Source organism: Erpetoichthys calabaricus, chromosome 10, assembly GCF_900747795.2.
Source record: "Erpetoichthys calabaricus chromosome 10, fErpCal1.3, whole genome shotgun sequence".
NCBI lineage: Eukaryota > Metazoa > Chordata > Cladistia > Polypteriformes > Polypteridae > Erpetoichthys > Erpetoichthys calabaricus.
The window spans coordinates 95,067,832-95,092,838 of NC_041403.2; the positions used below are offsets into that span (position 1 = coordinate 95,067,832).

Genomic DNA, 25,007 nt, shown 5'->3' on the forward strand with positions numbered 1-25,007 from the left:
TCAAAACCTGGCAGGATCTAATCAATAACATTTTAGAATAAGCATTTAAATTGAGGAAGCAGGTTCTCTCCCCTCTTTTACTCCCATTTATTTTTATTAATTTATCAATTCACTTTACAAGCATGACATTTTACAATGCTGGCCTAGCTCTTTCTCAGGGGTGGGGGTTGATTTGTTTCAAACCTTTTTTTTCTCTTTGTAAAACTTGAGTTATGTGTATGGAATGTTATTTGATTTTAATAAAATTTATAAAAAAAAACAAAAACTGTCTAAAAGGAGAGCATCTAGGTGCATGCTTTGATGGAAGAACATAACCTAGCCAAAATGTCTCTGATAAATGTTTCTACATTTAACTGAAAATTGAATTGGTGGTTTATGTGAAAATTGTTTTGTTTTTTTAAAAAAAAAAAAAAAAAAGTACATTGCATATTTTCGGTTAAGGATATTTACAGACATTCGGTCACAACATGTAGAAATGAAAGCACTTTTTATTTATACCCATCCTCCCTCTTTCAGGGTATCATAATGTTTGGGACAAAGGCAATCACATGTGTTTGTGATTTCTCATGTGTATTTCATTTCTTCATTAGTGCAGACATAAGATATCTAGACTTGCTTCTACCCTTTGGAGTCTGTAGTTGCAGTTTGGGAATTTTTAAAAGATGTCTTAAAGTGACATGAAAATGACTAGAGATTTGTTGACTGTTTTTCCACAAATGAAAATATGCAAAATTTATTGTTTAATATTTAAGTCTATCACTGTGCAATAGATTTGCTGTACGTTTAGTTTGTTTTATTATTGAAGTCACGCATTGCAGTCAGTTTTTGGACACGTATTGGATCAGCGGTAGTAGGCACAAATCATTTGCAAGATACATATTTTAAAGGAAAATGCACTCTCGGCTGATTGCATCTGTATAGTTTAATGCATTTGTTAAAGTAGCTACACATACAATGAGGCTGGGTTTATTCTTCACGCTTCATGATGCTTGTGCCTGCGGAAACTACGCTATGCAAACAGTGTACTGTTAATATTTGCATGTGTACTTTATGTAAATCTGTAGGATTCCACCAGGTGGCAGTGTGAGATAGTGAGAAAACAATGTTCGGCTTCACTGTGTTGTGAATTCCCAGGACACCTTGCCACTATCTCTGAAAAGGATGAATGTTTAATGATTACATCCCATCAATCCAGGGACACGTCCATTCCAGGCAGAATTGTGTGCAAGGCAAAAACAATCCCTGGAAGGTGAAATCAAGCGCACACATAAACTAGTGTCATTTCAGTATTGGCAAATCCCCAAACCTGCATGTCCTTGGAAAGAAACCCAGATCACAATGTAGAAACCCACGAGGAAAACCTGCAAACTCCAGGCAGGGAACACTAGAGAAGTGACTCCCTATGTGGCAGCCACCCTACCGCTCCATCACTGTGCCGCCCCCACATGTGTAATGATTAACACTATTATTTATTTAAATAATGTTAATGATTTTGTCTGTAAAGTGTAACATACATAGTTTAATAAATCTCATCATGTATTAATTTAATGTGTTCTGTGGCGATTGCTGCCTGCCGCTGCTGTCATCACAGGAGGAAGCCCCAGAAGCATGTAGCGATTAACAACTGGGTCGGTTTCAAGGTGACATTTGACATTCTACTTTAATGTCAAAATAAACTGAGGTTAAAGTCTAAATTTCCTCTTTAATCACAAAATAGACCTTTTTTTATCACTGTGTCTCTAATTTTTTTTTTATCACTGTGTCCCTAATTTTTTTTTCCCCACTGTGGCTCAAATATGCTTCCGTACATTCTGATGCTGTTGCGAAGGTTAAAAAAAGAAAAACACTGCACAGGTAATGGTATGTGAGACCTTTAAAATGTGTAGCGTCATTATGATGGGGAATATGTGACACTTGTATTGCCTGTGAGAGAAATGGATGAAGAAAAGCATCACAAATACATTTGTATGTCAGCATTTAAGTTTGATTTGCTGCACCACATCGAACCATTCATCAAATATCAAAGCATGCAGATAGAATAGGATCTGCAGTGGCTTGCTGTCACATGTTGATAGTGAACCAAGACTATTGACATCACGTTCGAACACAGCATTCCCCAGTTTGTTTGTTTACTTATTTTTGCTGGTACTGCAACTCGTGCACATGTTGTGTTAATTTCTGAGAGTGTGCTCAGAGGATGCATCAAATGAATGCTGGGAACACGTGGCAGCCATGATGGGTGTGGATACGCATTCTGAGCGTGAAGTATAAACCGGCCCTTGGCCTCCCACACTTGTCAACAGACAACAGAAGCCACACATGCCTTTATTATGGAAGAGCTCACTTTACCTTTTAAAATTAGTGAAAGGTCTTTGAATTTCTGTGTAGATCATCTTGAAGGTGTGGGGGTTTTTTTTTTTTTTTTCTTCCCCCAGTCTGAAGTGTTCATCGACTTCGCTCTGTGGCTTAAATGAAAAATATGTCAGATCCACACCGGTTGATCTTGCACCACCATGTCTCCCCAAAACCCTGCCAACCCCCTTAATAGTTCACATGAATATTTATCTCCTCATTACTGACTCCAGAAAGTCTGGGTACCCATGATTACACTGTGCACAAATTAATATTGTTACTGTTCCGGGGGGTAGAAGATTCAGCACTAGCTGTGTTACCTTGCTTTGCCTGGGGAATATTCTAAGACGATTCATATGTATCAGGAGTACTATGTACTTTTGTATACAGCATTTGTAGTGTGTTTTTTTCATTAACACCAATGGATAATAAACTGCAGCTCCTTGCTCTTGAATATAACAGTTTTACAGGAAAGTATATTCTTTTGAATTTTGAAACCTGCAATAAGCTGAATAAAGGAATTTTAGCTGTTTGTCTACCTGCCTTACGCCTTTTTGTATGCTTGCTGGGATTTGTTCCAGCTTCCCCATAATACTGCTCAGGATAAAGCAGGTTTAGAAAATGGATTTATTATTATTCTATGTTAACAATTTTCATTTGTTTACCTTGTTCATTCAAGCAGTTTTTATTATTTTTCATCATTTGTATATTCAAGCCTCTATTTTTCCATGTTGTGAGGAAGTTTAATGTCTTGTGAGATTTTCATTACAACATCACACCACAGTGTTAGTCTGTAATTAATGTTCCTGCCTAGCTGCTGCTTGGTCATAAAGTTTACAGCATAAAACACAAATTCATAACCTTCTGTCTCTTCTCTCTCCCCCCTCATATAATGTATGAGATGCAATATCAATGTATGTTGTATGTATTGATGCTATCTGAGGGCAAAAACCCTGGCAAGTGAATACAGTTCATTGAGTAGTCTGTAACACATTAGATAGGGGTTTCATTTCAATACAGTGTTAGCATTTCAGTATTTGGTGTATATACTCTGAAGAATGAGGTAAGTCCCAAACAGCACCATTTTAGAAAAGAAATAACCATGAATTACAGTTGCTGTAGTTATGTACCCTTGGAGAAAGTGTAAATATGGCACCCTTCACTTGGTATTTTTGATGACGATGTTGTGTGTCTGCAAGGCTTTTGGAGACAGGATATTAAACCCATGCAGTTTACATTGATGGGCTTGGTCTCCCTTGGTGTAACATGCCCTCCCTCTCTTCTGTGCTGGTGCCATCGGGCTGTATTTCTCTTCCTTTGTGGCAGCTGAATTTTAGGTGTATAGTGCACCTTGAGAATGTTAACCACATTTTTCTTCAGCTACTGTGAAATGTCCTTTTTCCACTTCAGAGGCCACGCAACATAGTCTGGGTTCTCTTCATTTACCAGAACACCTCTGCTTATTTACTCATCCATCTACACTATCGTGCAGGCAGTGTTCAACTGACAGCCTGCTTGCCCTGAGCAGAAAAAAGGCGGGCTGCCTACAAAACAGTCAAGTTCAAATATTCATGTTTGTGTAAAATAACACCACATTTATTAACAGTATTTAATGTTTGGTCAAGTTTTACACTTTTTAATTACTATTTTCAGATATTTAAAATGTTAGAACTTTTACCAGAAATTTTGCTGTTTTTGAAAATTGCTAGAGACTTTCTATAATATTACAGTTGGATCCATAAGTATGTGGCATGACAGTTTCAGGATTTTGGCTCTGTATGCCTCCGCAATGGATATGAAATGAAGTGATCAAAATTGAAGTGTAGGATTTCAGCTTTACAAGCTGTACCATGGCCAGTTGTGGACAGATGAAACTAATATTAACATGTACCAGTGATAGGAAGAGTATGGAGAAAGGAAGGCAGTGGCTCACGGTCTGAAGCACACCACATCATCTGTGAAACATGATGGAGGTAGTTTAATAGCATAGGCATAGTTGGTTAGATGATGTAACTGGTTATTAGTTTTGTTTATATGACTGCTGAATGGAGCAGCAGGGTGAAATTTGAATTGCAGCTGTATGTAAATGTGTGTGTGTGTGTGTGTATATGTATATATATATATATATACACACACACACTGTATTTACTCGCGTATAAGTCGGGTCTTGCAACCCAAACAATCGATCATAAAATCAGACCCCGACTTATACCCCCGTTCAAAAAATACAACTTTTTTTTTTTTTTTTTTTTTTTTTTAATATCTTCTTGCCTTCTCCAGTCTTGCATCATCTTTTCAGATACATCAAATTTTGTTGCAGAGGCGCAGTTACCGATTCCTTTCACTACTTCAACGACATTTAATTTAAAACCAGCTTTGTATTTTCTTGTGATCGAGCGCTCTATCATAGATAAGGGATGCTCTTTCGATAAAGGTGTACGAGGGTGTGAGATACAAAAAACACAAATCAGTGCAAGTATTGCTTCGGTCACGTAAGCACAATAAAGAGAAAGAGGTTAGGAGCACGTGCTGATACAGCACTTTGCTGCACCCACATAGGCAAAAAAAAGGAGGGTGAACTTATCCACGAGTATATACAGTATATCTGCTCAAATTTAGCCAAATGCTGCAAAACTGATAGGACTGCGCGTCACAGTACAGATGTGACTCAAATGCTTCTTGGTGCAAAGAGGAATAGTCTTGAATTACCTAAATCATACTGAACATGTCTTAGAGTTAGACAAAACTGAAGGCAGAAGGACCAACAAACAAGCAGTAACTAAAGACAGGTCAGTAAAGGCCTTGCGAAGTATCTCTAGGAGGAAACCCAGCATTTGGTGGCGTCTTTCGGGGAAGAATTTAGAAATTGTACATTTAATTTTAACACAAATGACCAACTTTTATGGGGTAATAATACATTTATATAGAGCCTTACACATGCTCAAGGCACTTCAGAGTCTCCTACAGAACAGCAGGGTATATGTAACAATGGATACAAATATTTTCTGCATAGAACACTAAAACATAAATTCAGTATTTACAAAGCATTAAACAGAATAAGACTACTAGAGTAAATTACTAAATTCAGTACTAGAAGAAAATCTTGAGCAAGTAACAATTTGTGATAACATCCACATGATCCTGATTAATCAGGACAGAGAGGTAAACTGAATGAAGTAGCAGAATGTTAGGTTAATAGCCTTCCTGAACAGATGAGGTTTAGGGTTTTTTTTTAGTCAGTTGATTCGACTGATCTAATTAATTTAGGGCAGTCATTCCAAAGTTTGGGCTATACAGCTGATGGCCCTGTAACTATAGAGTGAAGATTAGTGTGAGGCACAAAAATATTGCTAGAGTTAGAGGACTTTAGTGGGCAAACAGGAACATAGTGAAGGAGAAGGTCATTGATGTAGTCTAGTGCAAGGTCATTTAAAGCTGTTGAGGGATATTAATAAAATTATATTCAGTCTTGTAAGACACAGGAAGCTAGTGAAGGTAAAAAAGCAGGGTGGGTTGAGTTGGTCTGTGTAGGGACTCATGGAGCAGAGGTTTGAATCTGCTGGAGCTGTGATAAAAGATTTGAAGGGGCTCTTGCCAACAGAACATTAGAATAATTGATATAGGATGTGATAAAAACATGGACAGCATTAGAAAAGAAGAGAAGTGAGAAAACACGGGATATATTATGGAGATGCAAGTAAAAGTTTCTTAATGTGGTTTTTATTGTTGGAATAAGAAAAGGGATGAATAAAAAATGACACCAAGATTGCTTGCATTAGATGAAGGTGTGATGAGAGATCACCAAGAGTAATTGAAAAGGAGTTAATTTTTTTCTGTTGCAATTTAATTTTGAGTTGTGCTTCATCCAGGTTTTTAATCTCACTGAGGCAAGTTATGAGCTGAAAAAGCTCTGAAGTTTCACTTTTAACATTAAAATTGTTGAGTATCATCTGCATAAAAATGGTAACCCAATCGAGAACTACAAATGATGTGGCCAGTGGGAAGCATATAGATACAGAGCACTAGATAATGGTCCTGTTGTCTCAGGGAGTTGTTTTTATTGCATTCTGAAGTTGTAAATGTAATGATACATTGCATCTTGATGTTATATAGTCTATTTTCTAAGTTGAGCTATCCATGATGTTCATATATATGAATGCCAGCTTAGCTTAATTTTTACTGACTTGTGCAAAAATATAACAGATTTGCTTTTTGTTGGTACTATATGCTATATCTTTCATTTTCTCCAACACTCGTTCCACAAGGCTTTGTACTGAGTCCTCTGCTATGCTCCCTTTACACACATTATTGTCTGGCTAAACATTGCTCCAGCACAATTGTTGAGTTTGCTGATGAGACAGTGGTCTTAGGCAGGTTTTATACTTCACGTGATGCATGCTTCTGCGGATGCTACTGCTACACATGCTTTGTGCTATTTATACTTGCTCGCGTACTTGCAGTGCGAGATATAATCACAGTGAGAATGTTCAGCTTCACTGTGTTGTGAATTGCCTGAAACATCCATTAAATTTTTAGGACACCTTGCCACAGTATCTCTGGAAAGGATGTTTAATGATTACGTCCAGTAATCCAGTAATGCACCCATTCCAGCAAGCATCTGGTGCAAAATAGAAACAATCCCTGGACTGGACATCAGCTCATTGTGAGGTGAACACAAGCACACACATACACTAGCATCATTTCAGCATCACCAAACCTTAATATCTTTGGAAGGAAACCAGAGCACACTGTGGAAACCACTGCCTGGAGTTTGCACGTTTTCCTGCTGGAACACCAGGGACGTACTACTTTAATAAACCTATGAGATTATAGTGGACATCTCGAGATTAAAGCTGAAATTTCCACTTTAATCACAAATCAGACCTTTTCATTGTGTATCATTTTTTTTTCTCTGTGTGCTGTTGTGAAGTTGGAGCAAAAAAAAGACTGCACAGAAGACGGGTATGTGAGACTTTTAAAATGCATCGTGTCATTAGGTTGGGGAATATGCAACGCTTGAATATAAAAGCACCACAAATGCATTTGTATGGCGTCATTTTGATCCACCACATCGAATCATTCATCAAACATCGAAGCACGCACATCTATCCTGTAGGATCAAAAAAGCGGCTTTCTGTCAGATGTAGATAGTAAACAAAGACCCTGACGTCGCATTCCAACTTAATCACACTGCGTCCCCCGACTTTTTGCTGGTACTGCAACTCGCGCGCACATTGCGTTAATTTCTGAGGATGTGCTCGGAGGACACGTCAGATGAACGCTGGGAATGCATGGCAGACATGATGGATGCGCATACGCGTTCTGAGTGTGAAGTATAAACAGGCCCTTAGGCTACATTTCCAACAACGATGTGGAGTCCTATCTGGACAGGGTAGCAAATCTGGCAGTATGCAACCAGGCTCATAATCTCTTGCCGAAAGTCAGCAAGAGCAAGGAGTCTAGTGGTGGACTTTGGGCAGAAGCAGATCTACTGCCCCATCATCATAAATGGTGTTCCTGTTGAGAGGATGCGCAGCTTTTAGGTACCTGGGTGTGCACATCACTATGGACCTGACATGGACCTAGCACACACAAACCCAAGACAGCATCTTTATCACCTGAGGTGGCTGAGGAAATTCATGCTGTCCCCAACAATTTTGAAATCCTTTTACACCGGTGCCATAGAAAGCATCCTAACACAGAGCTGCACATCATGTTTTGGGAATTGCTTAGTCTAAAATTGCAAAGCCCAGCACAGAGTGGTGAATTCAGCAGAGCGCATCTTGAGGTCAGCACTTCCCTCTCTGCAGGACATCTACACAGAGTGCTGCAGGACCATGGCAACTAAAATAATTATGGACTCTACCCAACCTAGCAACAGACTGTTCAGCCTGCTCAACTGAGGCAAGCGGCTTTGCAGCCTAATGGCAAAGACTGAGAGACTCGAGGAGCTTTACCCTCTGGACATTAGGATCATGAACTCTAACATGCCAACAAACATTATATCTGAAAACTCATTGCACACTCTTGCTGCTCAATCACTTTATACTTTTTACTGTTTCAGATTTCAGAATTTAACTTAATTTTAATCTATTTTACTTAATTTTATCATCATCTTAACTTTATTTTCTTCTATTGTATTTCTGCTTTGCACAGTCTTGGAGTGGGCTAGCGTTTTTCATTTCACTGCACGTTGTACCTGTATAACTGTGTGTGACAAATAAAAGAATCTTGAAGTCTTGAATCTCCTTTAGGTCAGAACTGTAGAAATACTTTGTGAATTTTTTTTTAACCATCCTATCTTGTTGCTTGTATTTTGATATTGTAAAGCTAAATATGCATTTGAATTTCAGATTCCTTCCAATTCACTTCAGTTGGGTGTATAAGGTTGTAAACACCACTACAGGAGTCAACCATTTCGATATCAGTACAGTAACGGTGGATTGTTCTGTTTCCATTAATACTGGGACAACAGTTAGATAAAGAAGTAGAAATGACCAGATTTATCATGTTTTATGGCACATTGCTGTACTGGTGAAAATTTTAAAAGCCAAAAAGAAGATGAAGCAGAGTAACCAAGCAAGAGAAAAGAAATGTCTATTTTGTCTAGAAGAGCACAGGTGTCGAACTCCGGTCCTGGAGGGCCTCAGTGGCTGCAGGATTTCATTCTAACCATCTTCATTAGTGACCAGTTTTTTGCTGCTAATTAATTTTAATTAATTTGACTCGGCCCCTTTCTTTCTTTTTCCTTAATTAGCAGCAAAACAATGAGACACAAAATGAGCTGCCCACACAACCAGCTATCCACAGTATCTGAAAATAAAGGTGAAGGCATCAGTAAGACTGATCTCTCGGATCACCAAAACATTTTGACAGTGTTCTTAGAAAAAACAGAAAATCAACAGTTTTGGAAATGTCTGCTTTGGCAGAATGAGAGCAGCAACAACAAGCCTTGGAATTAAAGAACGAGTTTAATTAACAGCAAGAATTAGCTTCTCATTAAGAAACTGGTTGGAGTGAAATTGGTTGGAGTTTGAAGACCCAATTTAGCTGGTCATCTGTTGGCTCGTTTCATATCTCATTTCTGTTTGGCTGTCGTTTAATGAAGAAATGAATCAAGTCAGAGCACTGAATCCTTAATAACAGGGCTATTAAAACAAAGGGCAACTGAGTTAATTAGCAGGCCTGGAGTTAGACACCCCTGGTCTACAGCATAGGTGCTTACACTATGGGTCGTGACCCATTTTGGGTCATGCAGAGCTATGATTCACAATTGTGATCAATGGGAAAGGGTTTCATATTGATTGGGGACTGTCTTGCAATGTGTTTCCTTGGGCAGTTTAAGTCCTTGCTTTGCTTAATGGTGCATCAGAGATTCTCCGGGGGGAGGGGGGGTATGGGGATTGGCATGGCCTGGGAAGATTATCAGTGGCTATAATATTTTAATTTAAACTAGTTAACACTTGAACAATGGATACTATTAGATTTTTTTTTTGATTTTTTTTTTTTTTTTTACACATTGGAATATTTTTGAAAATGATAACTTTGGTTTTTCTTAAGGTTTGTTAATAGACCAGTGGATATTCATTAGCGGTGTACATTCTGTTACAATAACAGTACTTTTTTTTTTTTTTTTTTTTTTTGCATATTTCATCTTTTACTGTGGTAGCCTGTTTTGTAATTTACAGGCTAGTAGTTGCTTTTTTGAAGTATGCACTGTTTATCTGCTTTGTGGTAAAATATTGGATACACATAGGTTTCAAATTAAACAAACATTTTAGCTATCCAGAATACAGATGTTTTGTTTTTTTTTGTGTGCAAAGCCTTGCTGTTGTCCAGAGTTTCTAATGATCTTCAATGAATCTTTTGAGTCAGATTATGAGCTATGTAGCAATGTACTGGCACCATCTAGCTTGCACGGTTTGCATTCAAAATTAATATTTATAAAAGAGCAAGAATATTTTTTAAGGCAATGACAAAGCCTGCATATTACTTATCACTTAATTTGGTTTGTTTAATTTTAATTGCATTTTATTTTCAACCATGAAAACTGTGCTTTATTGAAATAACCACCACCATTAATATGCATTTAAAAGTGCATCTTAATATTCCCCCAACCACCACCACAGTTAAGAAATTATACTGGAAAACTTGGTTAAGGCAGATGAATGTTTGGGTTTGTAGACCATTCAGTTTTCAGAGAAAAGTCTCTTAACGTTAACATTGTCTTTTATAGCAAAAAACAAATTGTGGTGTGATTTTAGGTTGGGCAAATCTGTGAATAATTGCAATTTGAAGTGGCCAGTAATTGCTTTAGCCAGTGCAGATTATAGCTATTTCTTCTGTCCAGGAAATAGTATCTTGGGACACTCCACACATAATATCCACTAAAGTCTACAAGAACACAGTTTTGTAGTATGAAAAGGTGCACTGTTTACAACCATAGTGTTGTATATCATTATCCATCCATTGTCTCCCGCTTATCCGAGGTCGGGTCGCGGGGGCAGCAGCTTGAGCAGAGATGCCCAGACTTCCCTCTCCCCGGCCACTACTTCTAGCTCTTCCGGGAGAATCCCAGGGCGTTCCCAGGCCAGTCGAGAGACATAGTCCCTCCAACGTGTCCTGGGTCTTCCCCGGGGCCTCCTCCCGGTTAGACGTGCCCGGAACACCTCACCAGGGAGGCGTCCAGGAGGCATCCTGATCAGATGCCCGAGCCACCTCATCTGACTCCTCTTGATGCGGAGGAGCAGCGGCTCTACTCTGAGCCCCTCCCGGATGACTGAGCTTCTCACCCTATCTTTAAGGGAAAGCCCAGACACCCTGCGGAGGAAACTCATTTCAGCCGCTTGTATTCGCGATCTTGTTCTTTCGGTCACTACCCATAGTTCATGACCATAGGTGAGGGTAGGAACATAGATCGACTGGTAAATTGAGAGGTTTGCCTTGCAGCTCAGCTCCTTTTTCACCACGACAGACTGATGCAGCGCCAGCATTACTGCGGATGCCGCACCGATCCGCCTGTCGATCTCACGCTCCATTCTTCCCTTACTCGTGAACAAGACCCCGAGATACTTGAACTCCTCCACTTGGGGTTAGGATCTCGCTACCAACCCTGAGAGGGCACTCCACCCTTTTCCGGCTGAGGACCATGGTCTCGGATTTGGAGGTGCTGATTCTCATCGCAGCCGCTTCACACTCGGCTGCGAACCGATCCAGAGAGAGCTGAAGATCACGGCCTGATGAAGCCAACAGGACAACATCATCTGCAAAAAGCAGTGACCCAATCCTGAGCCCACCAAACCGGACCCCCTCAACGCCCTGGCTGCGCCTAGAAATTCTGTCCATAGAAGTTATGAACAGAACCGGTGACAAAGGGCAGCCCTGGCGGAGTCCAACTCTCACTGGAAACGGGTTCGACTTACTGCCGGCAATGCTGACCAGGCTCTGGCACCGATCGTACAAGGACCGAACAGCCCTCATCAGGGGGGCCGGTACCCCATACTCTCAGAGTACCCCCCACAGGATTCCCCAAGGGACACGGTCGAATGCCTTTTCCAAGTCCACAAAACACATGTAGAATGGTTGGGCAAACTCCCATGCACCCTCCAGGACCCTGCTAAGGGTATAGAGCTGGTCCACTGTTCCGCGACCAGGACGAAAACCACACTGTTCCTCCTGAATCCGAGGCTCGACTATCCGACAGACCCTCCTCTCCAGGACCCCTGAATAGTCTTTTCCAGGGAGGCTGAGGAGTGTGATCCATCTGTAGTTGGAACACACCCTCCGATCCCCCTTCTTAAAGAGGGGGACTACCACCCCGGTCTGCCAATCCAGAGGCACTGTCCCTGATGTCCATGCGATGTTGCAGAGGCGTGTCAACCAAGACAGTCCTACAACATCCAGAGCCTTGAGGAACTCCGGGCGTATCTCATCCACCCCCGGGGCCCTGCCACCAAGGAGTTTTTTGACCACCTCGGTGACCTCAGTCCCAGAGATGGGGGAGCCCACCTCCGAGTCTCCAGGCTCTGCTTCCTCATTGGAAGGCATGTTAATGGGATTGAGGAGGTCTTCGAAGTACTCCCCCCACCGACCCACAACGTCCCGAGTCGAGGTCAGCAGCGCACCATCCCCACCATATACAGTGTTGACACTGCACTGCTTCCCCTTCCTGAGACGCCGGATGGTGGACCAGAATCTCCTCGAAGCCGTCCGAAAGTCGTTCTCCATGGCCTCCCCAAACTCCTCCCACGCCCGAGTTTTTGCCTCCGCAACCACCAAAGCCGCATTCCGCTTGGCCTGCCGGTACCTATCAGCTGCCTCCCGGGTCCCACAGGACAAAAGCGTCCTGTAGGACTCCTCCTTCAGCTTGACGGCATCCTTCACTGCCGGTGTCCACCAACGGGTTTGGGGATTGCCGCCACGACAGGCACCGACCACCTTACGGCCACAGGCTCCGGTCAGCTGCCTCAACAATAGAGGCACGGAACATGGCCCATTCGGACTCAATGTCCCCCACCTCTCTCGGGATGTTGTCGAAGTTCTGCCGGAGGTGGGAGTTGAAGCTACTTCTGACAGGGGGCTCTGCCAGACGTTCCCAGCAGACCCTCACAAAACGTTTGGGCCTACCACGCCTGACCGGCATCCTCCCCCACCATCGAAGCCAACTCACCACCAGGTGGTGATCAGTTGACAGCTCCGCCCCTCTCTTCACCCGAGAGTGTCCAAGACATGTGGCCGCAGGTCCGGCGACACGACCACAAAGTCGATCATCGAACTGAGGCCTAGGGTGTCCTGGTGCCAAGTGCACATATGAACACCCCTATGCTTGAACATGGTGTTCGTTATGGACAATCCGTGACGAGCACAGAAGTCCAATAATAAAACACCGCTCGGGTTCAGATCGGGGGGGGGGGGGGGCATTCCTCCCAATCACGCCCTTCCAGGTCTCACTGTCATTGCCCACGTGAGCATTGAAGTCTCCCAGCAGAACGAGGGAGTCCCCAGAAGGTATGCCCTCTAGCACCCCCTCCAGGGACTCCAAAAAGGGTGGGTACTCTGAACTGCTGTTCGGTGCATACGCACAAACAACAGTTAGGACCCGTCCCCCCACCCGAAGGCGAAGGGAGGCTACCCTCTCGTCCACCGGGGTAAACCCCAATGTACAGGCTCCAAGTCGGGGGGCAATAAGTATACCAACACCCGCTCGCCGCCTCTCACCGGGGTCAACTCCAGAGTGGTAGAGAGTCCAGCCCCTCTCAAGGAGATTGGTCCAGAGTCCAAGCTGTGCGTCGAGGTGAGTCCGACTATGTCTAGCCGGAACCTCTCAACTTCGCGCACTAGCTCAGGCTCCTTCCCCTTCAGAGAGGTGACATTCCACGTCCCAAGAGCCAGCTTCTGTAGCCGAGGATCGGACCGCCAAGGTCCCCGCCTTCGGCCACCACCCAACTCACGCTGCACCCGACCTCCTTGGCCCCTCCCATAGGTGGTGAGCCCATGGGAAGTGTATATCATTGTATGACAGTGTATATCTTCTACTTCGTACACATGAGCAAGCATCGCCTTAACTGTCTTGCATCCGGTTAATGTTGAACTATACGAGAGGTGTTCAATAATTTATCTACCCAAGTATGAAAGAAAGTAGCAAGCATGTTGTGACATGTCTCAAGGTTACTCATGAGCAGTTGTGGCTCACTGCAAGTCTAACATTCCAAGAGACCGGATGTCAGGAGAGTCCTTGTGCAAATCAAATAAGCTTCTTCACGACGATGTGCCGGTTAACATGTCACGTCAATCACAGGCTGCCATCCGAAAATGTTGGGTTCCAGCAGCCGAACCATCCACCCTACACTCCTGACCTGGCTCCCTCTGATTATTTCATGTTCCGAGTTTTGAAGAAATCTCTCTGGACAGCGGTTTTCAAGTGAAGACAATAACAAGGCAGCTGTGATGTCCTGGTTTGAAGGTCAAACAGAAGATTTATTTTTCAAAGGGGATAAAGTGTGTGCTGGTAAAGTGGATGAAGTGTATGGAGCTATTAGGGGACTATATTGAAAAATTAAACAAATTTTGAAAACTTATTGAACGCCCTCATATGCTTTTTTTTTTTCTTTTTCTAAAGTATGAATAAATTAACACATTTTCCTTTAGTTACTGAAAATCATTAAGCCTTCACATTTGTAACACACCTGTTTTGATTTACAGAAACTGGAATTGTTCATTGTTTATCTGAGGCAGCCACAAAGGTGTTAAAAATCCATGTTGGTGGTGGGTTTGCATTGGATTCTTTTCTAGGCAATGTAGAATGTTGAAGACTACCTAATTTCCATGTCACTTGACTCAGTGCCTTTTATTGTGTTACTGTTTTCCTAAATTGATTTTTCTTTTAAACATAATAGTTCTTGATTTTATTTTATTCCTCTAATTTAAGATTGAATCTTACAAAACACAAGACTACCTAATTTCCATGTCACTTGACTCAGTGCATTTTATTGTGTTACTGTTTTCCTAAATTGATTTTTCTTTTAAACATAATAGTTCTTGATTTTATTTTATTCCTCTAATTTAAGATTGAATCTTACAAAACACAGTTTACAGAGTTTTTAGTTACATAAGTAAACAATAAAAACAAATTTCCTTATCAGTCAGGATTATTTAAATTAATACACTGCCTTTAAACTGTAAACTGGCAAATACTTTTGCACACCTCCATTCCACTGGTCTTCCTTTGTTTTAAATGTCAAGTTGCTAAAACTTTCTTGAAATACAGTGCTAGCAGAGCTAAACTTTGAGTTTTGCTAGTTGAGCTTTGCTATTATCCTATGCGTGGTTACACTAAATAAAGGATGTCACAACTAAGCATCACAAAAGGCTGCAAAAATTTCATTTATTTTATTTATATATATATATAGACATTCTACATTTCACTTTTTTTGCACCTTTGATTTTTATTATAGATATTCTGTTTGAACAATCTGACATGTCAGCCGTAGAGGATTCTGTAAACTCAAACCTTTCTCTAATCCCAGAGTTGGAACAGAGACAGGATCTCATGGATATCAGCTGTCAAGGTACAGACTATCAACATCTTTTGTCAGTGTATTTTATACAACACAATCTCAGTAGTTTGCTACGATTTTTGTCTTTTTATTTAATTACAAAATTCAACAGTTACTGAAGTATCAGTTGTGGTATTTTCTGTTGAGCCTTTTTCCTCCTAATAAGGATTTTTAGAATTCCGAGTATAGCATTGATTTCATGACATGGGAAAATATCACTTTTATTAGTGTGATAATAGTCTTGGTACTTCCTAAGGGGTGCAGTTTTTAGGTATTTGATTAGTTTTACTTAATTGACCTAATCCTAATACCCTTGATGAAGATGAAAATGCATAGGTGTTTTTAACACATTCGCTCTTAAGAAACAAGGAGAAATTCATGCTATTCCCTTTTTAATAATGAAAAAATTGTCTCTACTGTTAAGATGCTTGTTTGATGTTTTTCTTTAAAAGTTCCTTAAAGATTCAGTTGAAAGTGAATAAATTTAATGTTTGCAATCACATTTACTATGGTCTTTTAGTAGTATTTTTAAATGTTGTTTTTACCGTTGTACCAGGTTTTTTAAAATGTAGTGTAGTTTTAGAACATTGAATTTTGGTTTTGATGTGTCAGTTTAGCAGTTCTTTTCCCTGGACTGTTGTACTAATGTCTACCAGACATTTGAGATTACTTTGTATCACTTGACTTGTTGAGCAATATGGCAGACAAATGAGTTTAAACTTATGTACTCTGAATTTGTGTGTGATGTGCCTTTTGCTTCCCACCACATAATCTTTTATAGGTGAATGCTGCAGACTTGTCTCCTATTTGTGCCGAACGCTTTCTAGAGATTCTGTGAATATTTTATTAGTTCATCATGCTTTTTTCAAACTGCATGTTAGAGACAGAAACCTTACATTTTTGCATTACATAGGTGTGGCCGTTTTTGCATAACCAGCAGACATGAACATGGAGGGTATAAGCTTCTTCAAGCTGCATGATCTGTTACCTAATTTGCCCAAAAATATTTCGGTGTTCATGTCGCACTGTTGGTGAAAAATAAAACAAAATGTTTGTCATTCTTCATCTAATGTGCCTAATTTTTGTGACCACGTGGATAATTATGTAATAATTTAAACACTTAAGTAAATGTAATATAAATAAGGATCCTCTTCATTTACATTAAGCTGAAAGGGTTATAGAGCAAATTTCTGAGAGCTGCTATAGTTTTCATTACATCAGCTTACTTGTCCTCTACTGCAGAGTCCTTGAACGCTACTGGCAATGGTGCCTTATTGTGTCCTGTAATGTAGACCTGTTGGATCTATTTGGGGCTTTTTTGTGGGGCGGGGGGTGTTTTTGTATGCTTACAGAATTTACCATACCGGACCTGCAGTCATCCATTCTCTAAATCCACTTTTGTATTAAGAGTGTCGCATTGATTTAAAGCTTTTTCTGGCAGCAGCTCAAATTTCCGCTGAATAAGTGTAACAATCCCTCAGCTTTAACCGCCACCTGAATTCCTTTTGGTGCTAGAAAATGCCTTTAATTTATATTTACAGAAGTGGAAGCAGCTTGTTCTCATCTGTCTGCAGTGGTAACCATGTTTAATTGTACCTTCAGCCTTATTTCAGAACTGGACCCATTTTAACAGCATTTCTGTTAGATAACCTTAAAGATAAAAACAAGTTAAGTCTGCTACACTTTCTGACATTATGGCTCAATTGAGCCATTTTTAGCATCATTTCTGTGAGAACCTTAAAGAAAAATAAGATATCTGCTGTAATTTCTTGCATCGTAGCTCAAGGTATAACATCAACACGTGTGTATATGTGTCGCCATTAAGTATTACATACTCGACCTTCTAATCTTACAATTTTACTTACACATAAGCTGACCCAGTAAATTGTTAATTTGCTTTTGACCAAGACATTTCCCAGTAAATTCCTGGGATACTCTTGTATATATGAAATGTACTGGCTCTTCTGTTTCAGTTGACGGCTCTGTCTGTAACAGTACCAGACACATTTTCTTTGCTTAATTATATAAACTACAAAAACTTGAATGGCCTTTGTGTTTTTTTTAACCGTCATAAATGTGAATAACTTTTTCTTTGCATTGATGGAGGCATTTGTTTTGTTTATGAAGTAAAATCAGAGTTATATCACTTTTTTTTTTTTTTTTGGATTTTATTGAAATCACACAACATTCCATACAAATAGATCAATTTTTCAAGAATAGGATTGTAAACAAATCAACCCCCACCCCTGAGAAAGAGCATGGGCAGCAGAATAAAACTTAAACCTAGTAAAAATAAGTAAATAGATAAAATAATACGTGAATATCGATAAATGGAGAAGAAAAAGAAAATTGGGATAGAATCTGCTTCCTCAGTGCTTTAAAAGATTATTCTAGAATGTTATTGATTAGATCCTGCCAGATTTTGAAAAATTTTTGCACTGATCCTCTAAGTGGTTTTATTTTTTCCAGTTTCAAATATATATAACATCAGTTGCCCACTGACTTAAAAGGGGAGAGTTAGGATTCTTCCAGTTTAGCAAGATAAGTCTGCGTGCCAATAGTGTAGTAAAGGCAATCAGTTTGTTTGTCCTTCTCCACTTTATGCCCATCTGGGAGTACACCAAACTCAGCTGTTAATGGGTTAGGAGGGATTGTGACACCAAGGCTATCTGAAAGACATTTAAAAATTTTGGTCCAGAATGATGTTAATTTGGTGCAGGCCAAAAACGTGACCAAATGAGGCTGGAACTTTATTGCAGCGTTCGCAGGTTGGATCTTTCCCTGGAAACATTGTGAACAATTGTAAGTGAGACAGATGTGCTTGATATATAATTTTGAGTTGAATAATTGTATGCTTTGCGCATATGGAGCTCGAGTGAATTCTCTGCATTGCCACCTTCCACTCTTTTTTTTCCTGAGATGTTGAGTGAGAGATCCTTTTCCCACTTTCCTGTTGGATTGAAAGGGAGGGACTGTAAAATGGTTTTATATATTGCAGAGATGCTGTCTAAGTCCTTGAAACTGATCAACATTTTTTCCAGCATAGAGGGAGGTGAGAGGTGAGGAAAATCGGGCAGGTTCTGTTTAACAAAGTTTCTAATTTGAAGATGGTGAAATAAATGTGTTTCTGTAAAGTTAAATTTAGAATGTAATTGTTCGTAGGATGCAATGACGTTGTCTATGTACAGATTTAAGTGATTTAATCCCAAATGTTTTCTAGACATTAAAAACTGTATATGTTTGCGAGGGTTAAAAAAGGTGGTTCTCGTGCAGCGGTGCCACCGATAAAAGATTCTCTATTTTAAAATGCCTCCTACATTGGCTCCATATTCTGAATGAGTGAAGCATTATTGAGTTGTTAGTATGTGAATTTCCCATTGGGATTAATAAAGTATCTATCTATCTGTCTATCTATTGGCGATAACTTGTATTTATTGGGGTGCAAAGCAAGGAATATAAAGAAGTACTACAGGATTTTCTTTTAATTGCAGACCAAGCCTGTATATGTTCATCTATTTGTGTCCATGTCCAGGTTTTTATATCTGGTATGTTTGCTGCCCTGTAGTAAAATTGAGTTAGGCAGAGCCATGCCATCTTCTGCCTTTGGCCTTTGTAGGGTCGCACTTTGGATACGTGGATGTTTTGAATTCCAAATAAATGTGGTTATGGTTGAATCTAATTTCTTTAAAAAACGATTTATTGATGTATATTGGGATGTTTTGGAATAAAAAAAGGAGCTTAGGGAGGATAGTTCATGTTAATAATTTTAATTCTTCCAGCTAAAGTGAGATGAAGGGTTGACAATCTATGCAAGTCTTGCTTCATTTTTTTTCCATACAGACAGGCGAAATTTTGTTGATAAAGAGCTTTATGTTTACTTGTGATGTTTACCCCCTAAATATATTTAAACTGATCTGCAATGATATAGGGGAAGGTGTCCACATTTATTACCTTAATGAAACAAAGTTTTCTTTCCCCAGGATGCGAGGTTCATTTTATGCTGCCAAACAAGCTCACAGAGCTCCTTAGTTTTCCCTTTTATTTTATCTTGCAAATTTAGATTTAAATGTCTGCATCAATGACATAGCAACAGTCTTCCTTGTAATTTGCCAGAGAGTAGGTACAGGATGTGTGTTCAGAAAGACTTGGGACTGTTTTGCCTTTTTTTTTGTTTTTTATTTAAGATATCTGAAAGTAACATTTAACCTTGCATATCTAGCTAACAAAGCAGTCTCAATTCTGCCTGGTTAAATTCAGTGTCACACCATATGTGGCAAGAAGAGTCTGCCCTTCAATGTGCTACTCCATTGCAAGGTTCACTCAAGTAACGAGGCTTTTGCACATGGGTGAATATGGAATTTCCAATCAACAAAGCCCACACAGACGAGAGAAAAATGTGCAAATGCAATGTTACTAAGTTCTTCAAAATAGATTTACAGATTTGAGCAGAAGTAATGATTCTACTTTAAGTTAAATGATACATTCTCTTGATATTTTGGGACTTTCTGAACATGTTTAGTTAACTAAGTAGTACTTAATATATTGGTCTGCTTTCCCAGAGTAAGTCATTTGAATGGATACAAATGTCTATCCAATTGATTTCCTTTGTTTGCCAGCTTCAGGAACAACTGTAGCTGTTAATTATGCGAATAACTATATTGAGGTGTTTAAAAAAGGGACTAGTTTTAAATAAATACTTAAATGTTTATGCAAGCCTTTAGGGAAAAATTAAATGTGCACTTCTAACCTAAGGAAACCAATTAGTAAATTATTGCTGATTTAAATCTTGACATTTGATGATGGAGAGTTGGAATTAGTTTGTCATTTTGGGTGGAGGAATGGGTGAAAAATAGGTGGTGGTATATTTTGTGAACTGGGTATTTGTTACCTATAAAATGTTAAGTCGTTGTTGGTGTATAACTTTAAACCAAAGACCAACCTGTCTGTATTCTAATTTTAAGTGTTTTTTTTGTCAGCTTCTGATGAAAGAGAAAATGACAACCAAGAAGACACTGTCAAACTAATCAACCCAACAAGCAAGGAGTTTAAAAAGACTTGGGGTTTCCGTAGGACAACTATTGCAAAGAGAGAGATGCCTGGAGAAGCAGAGTGTCAGGATGCACCACTCCGACGAAGTGGTCGACAGTCAAAGCGCACTGACAAGATGGAAGAATTTTTGTCATCCTCTAAACGCAGAATAATTGGGAGGAGGAGTGCTCCTGCAAATCTTGAAGGCTGTGACCCCCATTCTCAGACTGCTACTGATGTGGAAACTGCCTCTGAGGCCAGCTTTGATGGAAGTTCTGAGTTAAAGGCGTCCAGCCAAACTAGTGTAGAAAATACAAGTGCTATAGTTAATTCTAATAACTCGGTGGTTAGTGGAAAACTGGAAAACAGTGCTGCTGCTACCAGAGATACCACATCAGATGACGATGACGACGATGACGACGACAGTGATGAATTAACTCTTAAAGAGTTACAGAACCAGCTACGGAAGAAACGGGCAGAAGGAGTTGTTCAGGCAGATAGTTCTGAAAAATCTCAAGTTGAGACAGAAATTGGAAAGGTGCCTGAAAGTCCCAAAGAGTCAATGCAGAGTAAAGAAGTGAAGCTTAAGACAACAGCAAAAGCCAGTAAAGATACTGGCCTACTGGGGCCTTTATCAAGCAAAGCAGAATCAGAAGGCTATGATCCCAATGCTCTGTATTGCATCTGTCGGCAGAAACACAACAACAGGTATATAAAGCACAAGTTTAACCTTTTGTGCTATGCGTTGTGTTCAGAAGCAGCTTATTGTGTGCGCTGTGTATTTGGCTCTTAGTGAAGTAGAATGTGGTAGAGCAAGAAATTGGCTTCTGTAAGATAAATTAACTTTTTTTGTTGTTCTTTCAAATTGTGTCTTAAGGTTTAGTTGACAGTATGTAATATTTTGGCAGGGTGAAGACAGGACAGGAAGAGAGGCACTTGTTTTACAGGTTAGATATGTAGACTGGGGTGGTCAAATTGGTCATACAGTATAGTGTTTCACAGCAAAACTGGCAAATTTAAATAATGTTTACACTTGTAGTACAATAAAATCCATCTGTGCTCTATTGTTGTTTAGTACTTATTTTGATCAGAATTCAAGATCTTAATATGCATTTGAAGTATTACCAGGTATTGGGTTTACTTTGCTGTGACATCCCCTGTCCCAATATGACCACTTAACTCTGTGTGTGTGTCATTTATAAGTTTTGTTACCCACCAAAGTAGTACAGGATATAAGATGCATTTCCTAAGCAAACTAAGATAATTTATAAGCTTGGCCTTTTTCATACAAATTTTATTCAGGTGTAATGTATATCAGTTTTTCAAGTAGGATACAGAAAGTTATTTGCAAATAAGAGAAAAAAAACTGGTAAAACCTGTGTTAACAAATAATCTGATGTGTAAAATTAAAATATTAGTAGCACTAAGCATATTTACACAAAATAGTGTTAATGTATGATTTTAATAGTAAAAGGAAGGCAATTCCAGTGTCTTAGAGCATTTGCAGTTAAGGCTCTGTCACTCCTAGATTTTACCTTAACCCAGGGGCATCCAGCAAGGCATGATGTGAGAGATCTGAGTTTTGTAGGACTGAATCAAGCTTTAGATTCAGTTAATAAAATCTTAATTAGTCCTAAAACTTAGAGCCAACCAATTCATAGACCAAATCACTTGTGTACATTATACAGGTTTTCCAGCTTTTTTTCATCATTGGTAATCATTTACATAATTAGCAGTTTGTGGGAAATTGTTCTTAGCAATCATGACTTTAATGTAGTGTGATAGATCCTGTCATAATGCCTTACGATTTGTAATGATGGCCTCTTATATGTATAGAATTTGACAAGCAGCAAACACTCAGTTTTAAGTATGCACTGTGCACCTGCAAGAAAGAAAAAGCTGGTGCTTTTGTCAGTGTGAACAGGAGAGGTGATTTTTTTTTTTTTGTCTACGGTCTTGTTTGTTGTACCAAGACAGAATTTAAAAACTGAAATTGTTGAACTTTTTATACCCAAGAAACATTTATTCAGCTAGTGACGCTGTCATGCAACGTATTAACTGCTTGTCAGATTATGCCATGATACCTTTGTGGTGTAATAAGAAATTTTAACCTATATTGAATATTTGTGAAGGACTAATTAAATTCCTCATCTGTGTAACTCCTACCTTTTCTCATATCGCATTGAAAATGACGTTTTTGACCTTTGGCTGAACACCCCAAGTTCCTTTAGAAGGTTGATCTTGTCTGAAAATAAATCCTGGTAAAATAAATTCAGCTGCAAGAAATTTTGACATCCACTTGTTAATGTCAATGATACAATTTTCCATTCCAGTGATTTTATTATGTCAAGAGGCAACTTGTATAATGAAGAAAAGATTGGCCCCAGAACTGACCTCTTTGGCTCATCATATGTGATGACTGATTTCCAATCATTGAAACTTTTCTGTTTAACATATAGGAGATGGGCCACATAGTTAATCCAGAAATACCTACTCAGTCTCTCATTGTGTTAATTAAAACAGTACTGCCAGTTGTAGCAACGATAACACTTAAATCATGCTAGCATCTTCTCTTAGCAGCAGTACTTTGTTACATGAAACAGTTCAATTTCTCGACTGGAATTCTTCCAAAAACTTGATTGAAACCTTCCTTAAATATGGTTTTCCAAAATTGTTAAAAGTTGCTTTGCAATTCCTTTTTCATGGACTGCAGAAATAAATGCTAACCTACAGGTATTTATTTTGGCCTTCCAGGTCACATTTAGTTCCCTTTAAAAAATGAATGAAGCCAAACAGGACAGACACCAGGGGCCTGTATTACATCTACATGTTACCACTTGCTGAAACTTTTTAAATTGAATTTACTTATTTTTTTTTTTTTGGAAACTGTATATTCTGAAATGAAATGTGGGTTGTGATGCATCCACTGTATCATATGTTGTATGTAAAAATCGTGAGACATGATGAATGTACTATTTTGACTACAAAATGTGTGACTGTACACTGACTTAAGGTAAGAGGTTTTCCATGCCTGTAAAGAAGCTTCTTTCATTTAGGTCAGGGGTGTCCAACTCTGGTCTTGGTGGGCCGCAGTGGCTGCAGGTTTTCATTCTAACCATATTCTTAATTAGTCAGCCGTTTTTGCTGCTGATTAACTTGTTTTGCCTTAGTTTTAATTGACGTGACTCAGACCCCTTAGTTGTTTGTTTTTTCCTTAATGAGCAGCCAAACAATAATGAGACACAAAACAAGCCGCCACATGACCAGCTAACCTTAAAATAAAGAACGGTGAAGGTCTCAATCACACTGGTTTGCTCAGGTCACCAAAACTTGTTGACGATGGTCTTAGAAAAAACAGAAAATCAACAGTCTTCTGTGGCAGAATGAAAGCAGCAACAAGTCATGGTATTCAATAAATGGCTTTAATTAACACCAAGAAGTGGCTTCTCATTAAGAAACTGGTTGGAGTGAAATTGGCTGGAGTTTGATGTTCCAATTTAGCTGGTCATCTGTTAGCTCGTTTCACATCTCATTTCTGTTCGGCTGCCATTTAATGAAGAAATTAATCAAATGAGAGGACTGAATCCTTAAAAACAGGGCTATTAAAATGAAGGGAAAAGAAGTTTTCCACTGCGGCCCACCAGGACTGGAGTTGGACACCCCAGATTTAGGTTGTGTAAAGTAACCACAAGCTCTTCAAAGACACCGAGTCAGTCATTTGCTTAATCGTGTCCAGTGTCCTCTTTAGGTTGTGAGGAAGTGTCTTAATTTAAAGCAGTATAAGCAAGCATATTTTAACAGATAATTGTGAAGAAATGTGTCACTACTGTTTATTAGATGGAAAAACTCATAATTATTAGTTAAATGATTAGTTAGATTATTTGGCAAGCCAAGAAAACAGTTTTTATAGCCTGGTATCCTTGGCTTTGAGCGGACAACAAAACCTAGGTTATTGTGCATTTATTGACAAATTATGCTATCAAAGAATCACATGTAAGTCTTTATGCCTTATAAAACCAAACCTCTGCTCTTTTGTAAACTGCTGCACTGGGCAGTTCAAAATTCAAACCAAGTAGGAAGCTGCACGCACATCACTTTCACAAGAAAACAGATGTTCAGATAGGAGTGAATGCTTATCTGCAAAATTACACAGTGTAAATGCTTTAAGCTATTACTGTTGAATAGACAGGCAAATGTATGAACAATTGAAAGTTAAACTTCTGCACCTGCACATTTTTTACTGGATTGAGCTTTGAAACAAAGATGATCATAGTGACTGTGTTAAAACCTGCATATAGAGTATTTTGTAAAGCATCCATTTTGGCAGAAAAACATGAATTGTAGCTTAACAGGAGAATTGTGAAATTCAAGCATAACAGTAAATAGTTTTGTGCTTCCTTTTTAAAAATGTGCCTAAAGTCCTGTGGGTGAAGTTCAGCATTTCAAAGCTACTAAAATTGCTTAACACGCACATTGTTATTACTGAATTTGTTTACCTTCATTTTGCCTATTGATTTGGGGAATTTTTTTCAAAATGAGGCCTTATACTAGAGAAGTTAATAAATGGGCTTT

General features: G+C 39.3%; 1 protein-coding gene across 6 annotated transcripts in view; it reads left to right on the forward strand.

Moving 5' to 3' along the window:
- The window catches only part of LOC114659255 (death-inducer obliterator 1-like), a 109,303-nt gene that overhangs the window by 41,711 nt on the left and 42,585 nt on the right, over positions 1-25,007 (forward strand). For 3 of the 6 annotated variants that reach the window (XM_028811638.2, XM_028811639.2, XM_028811636.2), the window contains exons 3-5: positions 15,306-15,419; positions 20,384-21,143; positions 21,344-21,382. In XM_028811638.2, the coding sequence (XP_028667471.2) occupies positions 15,329-15,419; positions 20,384-21,143; positions 21,344-21,382 (890 nt within the window). In that variant the 5' untranslated portion in view covers positions 15,306-15,328. The remainder of the gene's footprint in view (positions 1-15,305; positions 15,420-20,383; positions 21,144-21,343; positions 21,383-25,007) is intronic. The other 3 variants (XM_051932908.1, XM_051932907.1, XM_028811640.2) reach the window with 2 other exon arrangements.